The sequence below is a fragment of the Branchiostoma belcheri genome, unplaced genomic scaffold (assembly GCF_001625305.1).
Source record: "Branchiostoma belcheri isolate BF01 breed outbred unplaced genomic scaffold, Haploidv18h27 scaffold85, whole genome shotgun sequence".
In the NCBI taxonomy this organism is placed as follows: domain Eukaryota; kingdom Metazoa; phylum Chordata; class Leptocardii; order Amphioxiformes; family Branchiostomatidae; genus Branchiostoma; species Branchiostoma belcheri.
In genome coordinates this window covers 665020-681783 of record NW_017804520.1, presented here as the reverse complement: position 1 = coordinate 681783, position 16764 = coordinate 665020, and the positions used below count along the sequence as shown (strand labels likewise).

The 16764-nt window shown below is 40.6% G+C and overlaps 2 protein-coding genes across 2 annotated transcripts; one reads left to right on the top strand and one right to left on the bottom strand.

The window, feature by feature from the left end:
* Window positions 1-640: 640 nt before the first annotated feature.
* LOC109487060 (myosin, essential light chain-like) lies at window positions 641-8595 on the bottom strand. Its single transcript, XM_019791012.1, has 6 exons — window positions 8503-8595; window positions 7941-8061; window positions 6887-7024; window positions 6069-6239; window positions 1936-2013; window positions 641-1601 (listed from the first exon to the last, which is right to left on the bottom strand). The coding sequence occupies exons 1-6, from the start codon at window positions 8503-8505 to the stop codon at window positions 1537-1539; spliced, it is 576 nt and encodes a 191-aa protein (XP_019646571.1). The 5' UTR covers window positions 8506-8595; the 3' UTR covers window positions 641-1536.
* Window positions 8596-9246: 651 nt separating this feature from the next.
* On the top strand, window positions 9247-16152 carry LOC109487050 (growth hormone-regulated TBC protein 1-A-like). Its single transcript, XM_019791000.1, has 10 exons — window positions 9247-9354; window positions 10920-11074; window positions 11555-11601; window positions 12349-12460; window positions 12874-12998; window positions 13414-13510; window positions 13762-13825; window positions 14385-14493; window positions 14978-15163; window positions 15811-16152. The coding sequence occupies exons 1-10, from the start codon at window positions 9299-9301 to the stop codon at window positions 15889-15891; spliced, it is 1032 nt and encodes a 343-aa protein (XP_019646559.1). The 5' UTR covers window positions 9247-9298; the 3' UTR covers window positions 15892-16152.
* Window positions 16153-16764: the final 612 nt, after the last annotated feature.

Genomic DNA, 16764 nt, shown 5'->3' with positions numbered 1-16764 from the left:
TATTTGTATTGGCATAACTCAGATGCCTTGCTGGTATATTTCCTTTTAACAAAAAATAGTTGCCAGCATAACTCAAATGACATTAATGCCTGTTATATGCTTTATGTGCAATTTATACTGAGTCACCATCAGTGCTGCATTTTTTGGCCAGGGTATCCTTCTAGGCACAGTATATTGACACCAATCTTCCAGTTTTGGAAGTACATTGTTTCAAATGTATCCTATAGTGTTCTGTTTGGTAAGGACACTACGTATGTAGTACTTCTGGAGGTAGATAGAGGAAGTTGTTATAAGATCCTAAGCCATTTGTTGAAATGTAAGTGCATGTTTTGTTGTTTAGATACATTTGTTGCATTTACTGAGAAAAGTGATTCAATTTTGTAACAATTATAAACTTAAAGCCATTTGTATCAATGTTATCATCAATGATGATTATCAATGTTATATTCTTATGCCAGTTATGCATGAAAGTTGCATGATGTTGACAATATTTTTTCCAGAAGTTTATGTTACTGTACAAGAGAAACATGTTCAGCAACAAAGGCTGATCCATTGTAGATTTGCATATGAGTATAACCCTCTGGCCCATGTACCTGCCATTTGTTGCAGAAGCAAATCCGAGATAATAAGTGCAAATAACTTTGTTCACTCAACTTTAATGTTGTTTCAGCAGTTCATAACATTTGTACATTGTACAATTTTGCGTACTTTTACATGATAAAATCCCTAAAGTCAGCACCTTTGTGTTATGTTATCTGTATAGCCGGTATAACCGCCCTTCGGCGTAACACACCAGTTTCACAGGCACTCCGCGGCAACTGGTTACACCGAACGACCTGCCACACCTAACCTTAAAACTAACTCCCGGAGTTAAAGTTGTTTAATGCTACACTGTGAGGATGCATCTACTGTACTTGACGACAAATAAGTCCACTCTGCGATACTTTTTGAGAAAAAAAGATTTCTTGAACACATCAATTCTTTCTTTGTTACATGAAGAAGGTAGACTGATGCAGAGACGACAGACCCAGGTAAAACTTAGACCGATCCCGGCAGGGTGAAGTTTGACAGCCCACTCTCTCCTGCCGACCGGACCAGCTTCATCATCAGACAGACATACTCTTAACCTTCCCTTACCAATAAAAGTACTGGGTTTGGTCCGCGATTTTTTATTCTTTTTTTTTTCGGAGAGAAAAAAGGAAAGAGAAAGAAAGAGATAGATATAATGTGGGATCGGAGGTCCCCCAACCTCGTCCCAGACAGACGCGAGACAGACGAGTTTACTCTGGAGTACTGCGTCACAGATCATGTCTACCTCCTCCTTGCTTTATATCAAACAGTCACACTGAAGACAAGAGTTTAAAACCGCAAGTTTAGATCTAGAAGAACAAAGCAGCGTCGTGAACAGTGGAGAAGTCAACCACAACATACGAAACATCCTTAATGTGTTTGAAAATCGGTATTATTTTTTTCGGAAGCAGTTATCTATAAATCTAGTATTTGCAAAGTATTAACATAGTTGTAGTATGCGGAGTTCTATTTCTTTTCCTCTTTTGGCTCTTCTGCGTCTTTCCCTTCCTTCAACAAGAAGGTACAGAACCCTGGAAGAGAACGAAGAGATAAATGGTTAGCTGGATAATATTGTATGTTCATTGGGACTTTTGGTGATAATCAGTGAATAAAAGAGTAAATAAATTGAGGGGCACAACCCACCGCACGTGCAACTGCGTGCTGTCTACGTGCAAAAACGTGGGCAAATTTTGGGGATCCGTAAGTGGTGAGTACCGCCAACGTACGGACTCCAACGGATTTGGGAGCGTGCAGACACACCGTAGAGAAAAACGCAGCGGATGTCGCCTCCCAAAAAAGCGTACGGATAAAAAAACACGTACGGCGGGTTGTGCCCCTCGCTTAACCGCTAGTGTGGTACTGTACCGTCAATGTTGATCCTGCCGTCGCCGTCCTCAAGTCCAGACATCAGTTCTTCAATCTCCTCATCCTTCAGTTTCTCTCCTGGATGGACAAAAAAATCGTCACACAAAAACGTCAATCATCCTGCACACCCATGTGAGTGGATGGCGTTCAGCACCAAGGACAGGTGTACTAAACTGTGCGTGGATAGCGTTCAGCACCAAGGACAGGTACGGTGACGTAAGTTGATGGCGTTCAGCACCAAGGACAGGTACAGTAACGTGTATGGCTGGTGTTCAACACCAAGGACAGGTATTCAAGCTAACATGTGGATGGTGTTCAGCACCAAGGACAAGTATGGAGCACATTATGTTATTTGAAATATGCGTTTGTCTTACATGACTTGAATGGTGGTCTGAACACAAGCACTGTTGGTCACGTCAATCTGTGAGCTGTCTTCCATACGTCTTGACTATGTCCTGACTTTTCCTCACTTAATCTTGCATAAAGGATGTGACACTAGGTGATTGATAAACACTGTAACGTAGCGAAATTCTGCACATGTGGTGTAGGAGTCGTTGCATGATTTCTGGGCCCTGTTTTGGAGATGTAGAAAGACCTGGTCTGTCGTTAACAGGCCACTCTGCACTCCAAATCAGGGACAAGAACAAACACCGGCGTGAGACAGTCAGTCCATGCCGTCTGCATCCTCCACCCCCCTCCCACCCCGACACTCCCCAAAACAACAATTGTTCCTTCCATTCACTTCGTTTTCTTCTTCTGTTCAACTCTAAGCATGGATGATAGTGAAATGGCCAATGCGGTTTCGCTACGCCTTTTATAGCCAATAACATTGGGCTACCTCTATACCACTCTTCTCGATAAAAAAGAGTGCAACCACGAAGCCTGTATAGCCGACAACATTGTCGTACCGCATCCTAATTTAACATACATACATCACATTCCATCAACGTCCATATACGTAAGTCACGTGACCTGTTACCCATATAGCTCAGTTAACAGAATTTTTTCCGTTAAAGCCATTAACAGTCAAGGTCATTTCAAGAACACATGGCAATGATCTTTATTGTGTGTTCCAGACCCAATGGCTACTAAATGTAGTAACCGACTTAACTACATTGTACAAGCAAAATCACGTATATTATGCTTCATCCAAATCCCCAGTTTACGTGCCTCTTATCTTTTACTTAAACACTGTGTAACCCAGGCATGTAAATGATGCCCTACATTGTTTTATGACATTGTTCTCACAAGTAGCAGACCAGCACGCCCCAGTTCGCAAACGCTCACTGAGGTCATCGCCAGCCCAGTGGGTAGACAGTGACCTCCGAGAGCTGATGACACTGAGGGATGATGCTAAAAAGGAAGCTCAAACATCAGGTCTTACATCAGACCTCATGGTCTATAAAAGACTGAGAAATGTCGTCGTAAGAGAGAACAGAAAAAAGAAGAAAGCACATTTCAAACAATTACTTGAAGAACACAGCAATGACGGTAACACCAAGGAGCTTTGGAAGGTAATTAATAGCATATTGGGTAGGAACACTAGCAGGAATCCAACCTTCATAGAAACTAACGGCAAGTTTCTAACAAAGCCCAGCGACATAGCCGAATATTTCAATGAGTATTTTGTAAATAAAGTGTCACGTCTAACACAGGGAGCTGAGCCAGACATTTCCAGAGTTATAGCACCGATTGAGGAGCACATAATGGCGTCTAAGAACTGTACATTTTCTTTTGAAAAGGTATCTGTGGCCCATGTACATGATATGCTTACCTCTCTTCCTCTATCTTATACAACTGGGTTTGATAATATAGACAATTTATTACTACGTATCTCTGCTGACCACATAGCAGGTCCTTTATGTCACATCTTTAACAGCTCCTTTGAGCAAGCAATCTTCCCTAAACAATGGAAGAATGCCAAGATACTGCCTCTAATCAAGAACAAAGCACTTCCCTTGAATGGAGCAAATAGTCGCCCCATCAGCCTCCTGCCCACCATAAGTAAATTAATGGAAAAGATAAGTAAAAGCCAAATCCAATCTTACCTTGTCTCTAACAACATCCTATCCAATCGACAGCATGCATACAAAATGCACCACTCGACAGCTACAGCTCTCATTCAGATGTCGGATAAATGGCTTGAAGAGTTAGACAAAGGCAACATAGTAGGCGCTGTACTCTTGGATTTCAGCGCTGCCTTTGATGTGGTAAACCACAGGGTGTTGTTGGACTAAACTAAACAGTTATGGATTGACAACTCTGCCATTAGCTGGGTACAAAAGTTATCTGACCAAAAGAACTCAAGCCGTCATGGTGAATGGAAGTGTGTCATCTCACAGAGAGAGCTTGAGTGGGGTTCCACAAGGGAGTTGTTTGGGTCCCTTACTTTTTTGCATTTATACCAACGATCTGCCAACAGTTGTTACACAATGCAGTATGGAGTTATATGCCGACGACACAACCCCATCCGCTTCTGGCCCAAATGCTTCCATTGTACAAAACAAACTGCAGTCCGAACTCACAAATATACACAATTGGATTAAAGAGAACAAACTCATACTGAATGTAGATAAAACTAAATCTATCATCTTTGGTAGTCGCCACAAGCTAAAGCACAACCCCAGCATACAGCTTTCATTGGATGGCAAATTGATAGAGCAGGTAACTCAGGCAAAATTACTTGGTTTCCTAATGGACCAGCACTTGACTTGGACCCCACACATTGATAAAGTGTTAAACAAGATGACTGGTGCCCTTGCAGTACTAAGGAGATCTAGAAATCTCCTTTCTGAAGGACCTTTAAAGACTGTAACTCAAACATTAGTCTTATCTCACATGGATTATTGTTCTTGCTTGTTGTCCACTGGCCTACAAACATCCTTAAACAAACTACAGACCTTGCAGAATAGGGCTGCCAGACTTGTTTTAAATGCACACTACACAGACAACACCAATGACATGCACAGGAGACTACAATGGCCCACAGTTAAAGAAAGATTATACACTGGTACACTGTCCATGTTCAACAAACTTTTAGACAACTAAGAAACCTGAGGCTATTTACAAAAGATTACAAAACGTCAACAACATTCATGACCACAATACTCGTTTTGCAAATGGTGGCGGTTTCAGATTACCTAAGCCTAAGACAACCACATTAACACGTACTTTCTTATACAGATGTTCCAAATCATACAACTCCTTCCCACCACATATGAAATCGACTACACCTTCAAATTTCAAAACACATATCACCAAGTGGATTCATTCTAAAATTGACAGAACTAGGCCTTTACAGAACTGGTGGTAAGCATTCTTAAACCAAGTCTCAGATTAAATGAATTTGTAGGGGTAATTAATTAAACTTATACTGTTGTAAATAGACGTTAGTATTTTCTTAGTGAAGTTTGGGTTTTAAAATTATCATCAGGTGGCATCTAATTTGTTAATTACTCACTGTTATTATTATGATTTGCAGTTCTGCATCCACTTGTTATTTATTTATTGTTATTATGATTGCTGTTCTGCATCCACTTGTTATTTACTTTTGTTATTATGATTTGCAGTTCTGCATCCACTTATTTATTTATTGTTATTATGATAGCTGTTCTGCATCCAATTTGTTATTTACTTATTGTTATCATGATTTGCAGTTCTGCATCCACTTTGTTATTTACTTATTGTTATTATGATTTGCAGTTCTGCATCCACTTGTTATTTACTTATCATTATTATGATTTGCAGTTCTGCACCCACTTGTTGATTTACTACTGTTTATGGTTTGCAGTTTTGCAACCTCTTTTTGTAACAGTTTTTGTTACATTAATCATCCATGACCTCTGACCTCTCCCCGTTCACTTAAGTTCAGATTTCAGTTAATGTTGTGTGCGTTATGTTATTTTTTTGATTAAGACTCACACCTTTTGTTATGTTGGTTTACTTTCATGTACATTTGTTTTGTTCTGTTCTGTACATTTGTTTCATTGTAATTTCGTGACTCCAGGAAGAATAGATTTCATGTAAATCTAATGGAGATCTAATAAACAAACAAACAAACAAGCGCAACAATTTTTCAGCATGACAAATAAAACAGGTATGATTATAATATTACCATGGTCAGTCGGTCTTACCTAGATAGGAGAGTCCGTGTCTGAAGGCAGCGCTGTCGATGACTCCTATTCCGTCCTTGTCGTAACACTTCAGACACTCCTGGAACGCCTCGTAGTTGTCAAACGGGTCCCTGAACTTCATGGCCTCTCCCAGGTACGGCAGGAAGGTGTCAAAATCTATCCGCTTGTCGTCTGGGGGAGCAAGGGTTGGTAGGTCAAATGAAGGTAAATGGATGGCGTTCAGCACCAAGGACAGTGAACGCTAGCTAACGCGCGCGCGTGTTTGGATGTCGTTCAGCACCAAGGACAGGTACGGTAGCTAACGTTTGTGTGTGTGTGCGCGCGCGCGCGTGTGTGTGGATGGCGTTCAGCACCAAGGACAGGTATGCTAGCTAACGTGTGTGTGTGTGTGTGTGTGTGTGTGTGTGTGTGTGTGTGTGTGTGTGTGGACGGTGTTCAGCACCAAGGACATGTACGCTAGCTACCGTGTGCGTGGAAAAAAGTGCCTTTTAGCTTTCCCAAGGACGAATCGTTTAGCCAGGTATACCGGGAATCGAACCCATGACTGTGCAAGCTAGCTTTACTACAATTCGGCCGTGGAGGCCACCAATCAGTACATGAACATCCTTTACTTTCGCCCCCTCCCTCGTATTCTGTATAAAGGCATGGAATGACTTCATGATGTATTTATATCTCGCCAACATATTTGGTGTTTCTTTAACATATCACACGTCAGTACAATCTGATATCCGTCCTGCTCTAGTTCGGCTTTACTAGCCTCTGTTCGCTGGCCGACCGAATATCATAGGGGCGAACCGAAGATATAATTATCGACATACCTCCGATCTCCTTGATGAACTGATCACACAGCGCGACGGTGGGGTTCTCTCCGAACGACCGGAGCACATCGCCGATCTGCCGCCCGTAGATCTTCCCGTCTCCCATCTCGTCAAACAACGTGTACCAGTCCTTGAAGTCTGTACAGGAGGGAAGCGAAGTACACTTAAAATCAACGAAGGAAAAGAAGGGTCGATGTTTTATTAGATATAGAGAGCGTATCAGCCTTCATTTGATTTCTTCGAATCCATTGTGCAATGTCACACGTGCTACCAATGTGTACCAGCATGTGGAGTGGTACATTATAGTGAATTTAAAATCAAGAAGAACAGAAGAAGGATCGATGTTTTCTTGAAGGCTTGTAGGTATTGTTTGCTTTCAACATTTCACTACTGATTTTTTGCGCACTCCGCAATATAATGTCACCAGCTATTACCTACTACTATATATTACCTAAAGGGGAACAGGCTCAGCATTGACGCAAGCCTACATACATGTACATACCCGTGCACTACAGAGGTCAATTTTTGCTTTCAAAGACTAGCGCTTTGACAGATAGCGCTTTCACAGAAAGGTACGATCAAGCAAAATAACATGAATGTGTAGTGTTCAGGTTCTAGCTTCATAAGCATTAAATGGCTTTCATCACATGTTTTAAAACTTAAAGATTCTACTCATTCTATACGTACATGTACGTATTAGCAAAATGACGAATATGTCTTATATGGAGAAGATATGTGGAGTGGGCTACTTGCAATACTTCACGCTACAAACCGACATCTTTCGTATGATCCATCCATTGGGGAATATGCAATAGATACATGTATGTGGAGAGGACTGACCGATATCTTTCACATGCTTGGAGGATCTACCTAACGAATTTACAGATGTCTCTCTAAGGCCCACTTTAGACTAGAAACGGTATACCACTCCGAAACCCCTCGAAACCGTTTGCCATTGGTAACGGCTTGTCTTTAGACAGGGGTGGAAGGATAGCAGGCCACCCGTGCAGCATGGTGTGGGTTTTTCTTTTTAAAAATGATCCAAAAGACTTACCCTCCAGGACGCCTTCGTCCAACTTGGGCGCCTCCCGTTTTGGCGGCGCTGCCGGCTTGGGTTCTTCCTTGGGAGGCTCCTCCTTCTTGGCAGCCTCTTTCTTGGCTGCGGCCTTCGGTGGCTTAACCCGGAGAGGGAAGAGCACGAAACGCGCACTTTAATCATTGTTTTACAACATTTTCGTTGTACATCCTTACACCTAGCCCGGTAATCATATCACTCATCACGTAACGACAAAAGTCTTCCTTTCAAATATGACCCTTCTAGGTGCTAGTATTCGCAGGAATTTTGTGTTTAAAAAATTACGGTGTAAGCTAGCTGGCGCGAACTGCTGCATTGAACGGACATCGATAATTTAAGCTGAAGCAAAATGAAGGTCAAACTAATGTCAGATGACCTTGGAACTGTTCTCAATATCCTACCGTACATGTAGCTTCATCATAGGGCAACCATGTTGTCTTCTTGAGTTTTGTAGGAATAAAAGCAATCAAATCTGACAAACGCAACGAGTCCTGGTGTAAAACATCACAATGAAGCAAGTAGAAAAGCGGAGAAGTCTTACCATGGTGGTTCCTGTCTGCTGGGCGACCTGGTGTGAGAACCCGGGGCTGTCCCGGCCAATTTATGCTTTGGAGAAAATAGATTTTCTCATTTTGGTCCGATGTGCCAAAATTGTAGGTTCCCCTGTACCCTTTTGACCTCCCCTTACCATATGTGCGCCCGGCTCTGGGCGGCATTCCTGTGGTCCTAGTTTGGTCAGGACAGTTGTCGTCTTCACCTTTTACGAAGATATGCGATCACTGGAACATCCAAGAGTAGGGTGACTGATCTATCCTCGGGGATACTGATTTGTATGGGAAATGCAATACTAGTATGTTGGTGGAAAGTTTTCTGGTCATCAGTTCATTTTTATTTTCTCCTATGTAAGATCATGTAACATTATCTTGTCGCCACTCCTAGGATCCCTATGTCTTTTTTGACATTTTTTTTCATACTCCACTAATAGATATGTTAAGTTAAATGCCGCTCAATTACTCCGGATATGTAATGCAATGTTGGCTATTTGATACGGTGAGTAGCCTCTACCAGGCTTCGGTAGCGGCTGAGCTGAGTAGAAATAGACAGATATTCCAGGGGAGTTGGTACTATGTATCTGTCTATCTGGCCAATTTCTACTCTTTCCAGCCGCTTCCGAAGGCCTAGAGAGGCTCTACGGTGAGTGGGTTGAAAAAAATGTGTCCCATGCATCTTCAGCCTGGGAATCCATCGCGAACTTTAAGACTGCACTTTTAGTATGTATCGCCAGGTGGCGCTGTGAGACCGTCCGAAGACGAGTAGGCGTGATAGAGGGGTTAAAGATGGCGGCGAGTGGCGAGAATGACGTCCAGCAACCTTTGGTCAAACCGACGCGAGAGTAAGATTTTACACTTTTCGTGGAAAACCACATATGTCTGTGCAAATATGTAAAGATAGCGGGCCCTTTTGGCTCAATCTGCGTTGTGTGTGAGACCTAGAAAGGCATAGAAAACACAGGAAAGTTGGTCGGTTTGGGCGCAGGAAAAAGCCGGTCGTGTCATTCATTCACAATTTTTGAACTCCTGGAAAAAGATAACCTTCTGTTGATTTCAGTAACTGTACTGAGCGATCGTACAGGGTGCTGGAGGGTATTATCTCTCAAATTAAGATGCATATGTAAAAGTCACCATTGCCGGTGCAATTGGTGAATTGAAGAGGGAAAATGTGAGAATTTCCTTTAGATTAGAAAGTGAGAAAAACTAGAGTAACATAATCCTCGCTGACAGGAGGAGGGGCCATTTAGTTACAGAGTTCCAGCTAAGAAATTCTACAGAAGTATTCTTGCCGTAAACATACAACAAATTAGGTTTGATTTGAGACTTAGACGTACAAAAATCGCCCAGAAATCGTTTGCAAACTGAGTCTTAGCTCAGTCACCAGTTAGTTGTTATTTGGGTCATCATTGATTGCAGTGCTTTTGTTGTTCAATTGGGCGTGGTTTGTTACATTACAGGGTGTAACTTCAACAGACTTTACAAGTTACAACAATCATTTATTCACTTTCTGTCCTTGAAGAAAGAATACAACTTCAATTTCATGGCTAATTCAGAGAGAAGTTAAGTTTGCAATTTTCAACATAAAATGTAGAACTTTATTTAATGAATAATATGCAAATATTTTTTGGGAAATTGCAGCTTTTCATAATGAATTCTTCCAACACTGCTAAACTTTGAAGTTAGAATTTTCATCTAGCTCAAATGTTTTATAAAAAAATATCTAGATTAGCATATATCATTCTCCCTGCTGCCTAACCATGTATATGTAAGTTTTGATTTTATTAGGATAAGATGAATAGCTAAATTGCTAAGTTTATTTCTATCCTGACCACGTGACCAGTCTATAACCGTAGATGTAGCTTTAGAAACAACCAAATACAGACCAACAGCCACATAAGGGCACATCCTGCCCCAAAATAGCACTCAGAATCTTCATCAGCTACCGGGTATATGACAGCCTTTTGGGTTTCATAAAATAATGTCCTTTTTTTTTATGGCACATCAGATACTAGTATTTGGACCCCATTTGCCTTCTCACGAGCAATGGTATCAGAAAAAACATCATAAGCCCCCAAAATGGCTTGGAGTTGTTTTTTCAAACATTCCTCCTATCTTCAAAATTTTAGTATGCATAATGCCACAGATCTGAAAACATATTGCTTTTGCTCTGTTTCTTCTTCTTCTCCAAACAAATAAGGTCAATGGCCTGAACCAAACGTCTATCACCATGATAGGGTTACATCATGTTGCAGTTTTATAGCAGGAGGGATTTAGACTCCTGTCACCTTGTATATCATATGAATGTGTCTGAGAAAGAATTAACAGAACAGACCATATGCGAAGGTAAACTTTATGCATTTGCTTTGTTAATGTTACCTTTCTAGTTCATTGTTGTGTCCTCCTGCAGGAAAGTTGACACGTATGGGTTCACTCGGCCCGAGGATTTTGACTATGAGACGTATGAAGAGTTCATGGCGGGGTACCTGTCTGTGCTGGCCAGGAGAGCCTCGAGATGGAGCGGACTGCTCAAGGGCAGGAAGGCCATCAACAGGTCCTTCAAGGGTGGGTCATGCTCGATGATGTGTTTCAGACCTTAAGTTTTAACTAGGATTTTTTTGTTGGGTGTCCAATAAGTCATTATCTACTTTGTCCTAAAGTTCACTCATTCACTCTCAGACACATATACAGGCACTCAGACACTCATCCATTCCTTCATTCATGCATTCATTTTAAGTTGCCAGTCATTCATTTTCATTCATGCCTTGTGTTAAAATGATAAACATGTTAGAATAGAATGTCTCAATGATTACTTTCATTCTTGAATTCATTCTTGTATTTATTCTTAGAAACTTACATTCATTCATGCATGCATAATCCATTCATTCATCATAAGTTGACAATCCCTCATTTTCATTCATGCCTTGTTGTAGAATTATAACTTATAAGAAATACATTTGTACCTTAAAATTCTTCATGTTCTTAGGCTGAAATTGGCAGAGTCCTAGTCCTGACATTAATGTGTGCTGTTCTCTGTCCATCCAGTGAAGAGATTTATCAGAAAAGGCATTCCTGCAGAGCACAGAGGCACGGTAAGGCAATGATTTTTCTCACAAAATTAAAGCCCCTTATAATACTAGTATATAAGATATGTCATTTCTTTATTATTGTGTCACTGGGCCAAACTTCATTGACAGACCATTCTGCATTCTGGCTAAACTGCATTTGATAAAAGAAAATGTCCAGGCTAGTAGATGGAATGAAACATGGGTAGTAACTAAAGTTTTGCATGGTATATAGTACAGGGGATTCATTCCTCAAGCTAACCGACATCTTGCACACGCAGTCGTCCCTCAGTAAGACATCTGGAGCCGCATAGTTCCCGTTTAGAATTTTATTCATCCAAATAAACATGGCATCATTGAAGACCACATGTTACCTCACTGAATTGCTATTTCGTTACTTTGAACATGTGCCTAAACCTCTGTAGCTTTACATGATATTATGTTCAGGTATACAGTCCTTGTACTAGTATATTAAAGGCGTTCCAATGGCCACTGACCACTAAAATTTAGGCTGGGACAACTAAAAAGACACTATGGGACATTTTGGGGGCAGTAGAAAAATAATCAACATCAGAATGTCAACCCTTCTTTTGTTTATCAGGCATACGTCAAATTGAAGTCATATAATACTTCCTAAAAAACAGGTTGGGACAGTTTAGGACAATTGAAATTTATTTTGGGGACAGTGCTGGGACAATAGGAAGAAAAGTTCATTTCGAGGCCTGCCCAGTACTAGTATAGAGGAGATATAGAGTCTGTTTCCTTTTGCACCAGGTTTGGATGGAGGTCAGTGGGGCACAGCACAAGATGGAGACTAACCCAGACACCTACACCAGTCTGCTGAATGGAGAAAAAGACCAACAACTGTTGGACACCATCAACACAGGTCAGAACGCAATAAAGAAACTATCAACTACTGATGTTAGGCCTAGGAAAAAAATGCGGTTTCCCGTTTCAGTATGAACAAAATTAGGGTCAGTAGGTAGGGATTATCTTTTTTTCTCGCAGGGGTTCACACAAAAAAGGCTATGGTTGGCAGTTTTTTCTAGGATCGGTAGGGAAACAGGAAACACAACTTTTTTCCTAGGCGTTAGTGTCTGTTATGGTCCCATTCGAGTTTGTGATTTTGACCTCAAACTAGTGGGAACCGGTTCACAAAAAGATGAACTACCAATGAGAGGCCAGTATGCTATGCAAACTCCAATATGAAACAGAAAACCTGAACACATTCTTAATGTGTGACTGAAAAATAAGTACTAGTTATTATAATATTGATGTTTCTTTTGTTGTGTTTCACAGATATCCACAGAACGTTTCCAGAAAATATCTACTTCTGTGATGCCTCCAGGGAGAGTAAGAGAGTGTCGCTGTACAACATCCTGGTGGCTTTCGGCCACTACAACAAGTCTGTCGGCTACTGCCAGGTGGGTGGGACTTTTTGTTGTAGTATGTCAGCTAGAAAAATAAACTGGTTGATATGTGCATGCCATCTACGGTGTATCTAATTTTATCTCAATAAAGAAAAGAAGGAACAGTCAAAAGTTATCAATCCAGGATTGAAGTGAGAACTATTAGAGTGGATTTTTTTGGTCAAATACAGTAGGAACATTCTCACTAAATAGCATTAAATGACAATGCTTGAGAGTTATATGCAGATATTAGTATACAAATGTTAGATCAGTTGATGTAATATAACCAGCCATTGCCACAAGCCTACAAAGTTGGTGTCTTATGCAAAGGGACAGTACCGACGGCAGTACTTGCTATACCATCATACAGATACATGTACACACAATCCATACATTAGATATCAAAAGTTTATTGTCTTATTGTCCCCAGGGCCTGAACTTCATAGTGGCCATCTTCCTCTTGATCCTGAAGGATGAAGAACAGGCCTTCTGGCTGCTGGTCACTCTACTGGAGGACATCTTACCTGGTCAGTTCAACTTTCAACAGCATGTCAGCAGAATGTACTGCACCTGTATGAAACCTGGATTTTTCAGTTTTCAATGTTTCGTCAATGTTCCCTTTTTGTTGTATCAGAATTTTGTCTATTGCAGATAATATACATTCTGACACAATAATTAAAGAACTACATGTATAGGGCACAAACACCCAGTACGTGTACTTGGACTGTGCTAGTAGCATAACAATGATGTTTTTTTGAAATACCGTTTCTTCCTATAGAATATTACTCCAAGGACATGAAGGGACTGAAGGTGGACCAAGAAGTCTTAGGAGAACTTGTGAAGTAAGTATATTGTTTATTCTAAGAAATGTTACTAAGGCCACACCAATTCAATTTGTTGGTTCTCTGATTTTTTTAGAAAAAATATGAAGCGACAGGGCGAAAAAAAATAAAAGTAAAAACAGGTCTAGGCATCCTATTATAGGCTTAAATGCTACAAAATGAGCCATGAAGTCAACAAAAAAGGCTGGGTTAAAATGTAAACATTGAATTTTGAACTTTTAAATCAAACCACTGCAATGATAGATGGGAAAACTGTAACAACTAGGAAGAAAATGACTTTCCTCAACTGTTGGGGGGCAAAACATGAGCATTTTTCAGTTGATTCAGGACCAGAATCAAATTTTTTTTTTGCAAATCAGAAAAAAACGAAGAGGCGAATCCGAGAACCAACAAATTAAATTGGTGTGGCCTAATTGTAAGTTGTATAGTCCAGTGCAGTGGAACAGTAGCTCAACTATTCATTGTTTTCAGTAGTTTGAGATCAATTTTTGCATTTTTAAAAGTTACACCACAAGTTTTTTGTTGCATTGTTGACTGAGTGTGTGTTTATATATGGTAGGTTGAAGAACCCTTCAGTGGCAGCAGTGATAGAGAAAGAAGGCATGCCATGGTCCATCCTGGTCACCAAGTGGTTCGTGTGTCTGTACATTGACGTTCTGCCCATAGAGGTTAGTAAAAATCGGACACAGCTGCAGTTTTTCTGCAGTTTTTCATCAGTCTGCTAGGGGGGCTTAAAGTACAGCCAAAACTGCCCAAGAAGGCCACACAGGGGACTGAGATAAAATGGTCCTCTTGGACAGGTGGCCTTCTTGGGCTGATGGCTTATTGCTTGTACCGGTACCAATTTAAAGGAAAATATTCTGGGCCAGAAAAGGGTGGTAATGCCAAAGTTTGCAGAAAACTTTCAAGATTTCATGTATAGATAAAAGAAACTACAATCTTCTTTTTTTCATGGTTGACTGATACATGGACTATTATAAACTGTCTATTACTATCTAACAAATGTTTGTAGAAATTCATCAGTGACTTGTTTTGAAAGGTAGAAACATGTACCTCCAAATGTTAGATGTCTACTGTACATCTTCATCACTGTTAATCTTATGTGACTGATGAACCTCCTCAACAATAACAAATGTTCGTATTTTCCCCCAGACTGTGCTGAGAATTTGGGACTGTTTGTTCTACGAAGGGTCGAAGATCCTGTTCAGAGTGGCCCTGACAATGATCAAGCGGAACGAAGCAAACATCGCGGCAGCGACGAGCTTCCCGGGCATCCTGGAGGCCTTCAAACAGTCTACCCAGGACAAGATCATCACAGACTGTCACGCATTCATGCAGGTAAACATGGATTTCTTTAGTCGTTAAGTCCTTCTGTATATGTTTGGACCACATTGTAGATACAGTTCCCTATAACCACAAATGTGTACATATGTAAATATAAATTATAATTTCATTTGGGAAATCCGAATGCATCTATAGCAGTGACACTGGTACCTGTCCTGCAGTGCAATGTGAACCAATCAGAATTGCCCAGAGGAAGGTGATAGACGGTCACCGAAATGTCGGCTGTGAATAAATTACTAAGTCTTGGTTGTGTAAAAAGAGTCTCTTTACTCAGTAACTTACCAACATGATGGAACTATTCACGGATGGATTTCTTACTCTGTTCATCAGAGCTGTTCTAGAGTGTCAAAATCCTGCATGTAATATGCAGGTTAGTGAAGGTAGATTTGGAGCTGTGCAGGTATTCCTGCCTGCACTGATCCTTGCAGCTTTGTGTAGGAGTTGTAAAGTCAAGTTACTTTTGGAATCACATCATTGCCACTATGTCACCATGTAGTAGAGTTCTTAGAGTCTTTATTAGAATGGTAGCTGAGAAATAACTGAAACAATGTTGGCAAATGAAACCCATTTGGTTGTGTAGCTGAAGAACCCAACATGTATTGATTTACCAACCTGATGGAACTGTTCATGTATTTCTGCAGGCCATCTTCACAGAGACAGGGCCTCTCCCCATGGCTCAGATCCAGAAACTCCGACTAGACTGTGCAGCCAGGATCAGCTAACCTGGGAACTGGTGACTCCGATAAACCACCCAACAGTTTGTTAACCTTCTCCCTGCTAAGTAGCCTTTTGGCATCAAATTTGTACTGATTACATTGTTAGGCAGCTGGGTTAAGGTTAATGTCAAGTGGTGATTAACATTTAACAAGGTCCTGTGGGCACCTTGTTGCTGATGTCACAAGTGTTAAAAGCAGCCCATTCAAATGTGCAAACTACAAGATACAAAGGCACTCTAGTTCCAATCTGTCTCATTCTTCTGGTAACCCCCACCAATTAACAGTTAGAGAGTTAACTTTGTATTGTGACAACCAGAGTCACAAAAAACTTGCCATCAAACACAAATCAGTTCAGGGAAATGCAAAATTGTTTAAAATACAACAAAATTGTTTAAAACACAACAAAAGCCTTCTTTCCCCGTCTTCCTTGAAAGTAAGTCCTCACGAAAATGGAATAACTATACAGTAATTTTAAGAAAATAATTTGTTAGCTTGCCATTTACTTTCCGTTTAAATGACAAAGTTAGCTTTAACTTGGAAGTAAAATCTGGAAGAAGCCACATGACAACTGAGACAACTGGGATTGTGCAATTCACTCATACTTAAATCTAGTCCTGCACATTGTAATTTTGATACAGTAATTTTGTATCATCATATGAGCAACAAAGTATTTGGTATAAAGGGTTATAAGGGCAAACTTTAGGTCATATTGTCAGAAATTTGTGTGGAATATGCAAGATTTCTTGGTATCGAAAACAGTACATACAGTATGTATCAAAAACATCCTAGAAAACCTGTGCAATACAAGTACTTGGAGACAAAGTGACTGAATATTGATACATTCCACCTCAACAGACCTCTAGCTCAGACAGAAGGAAC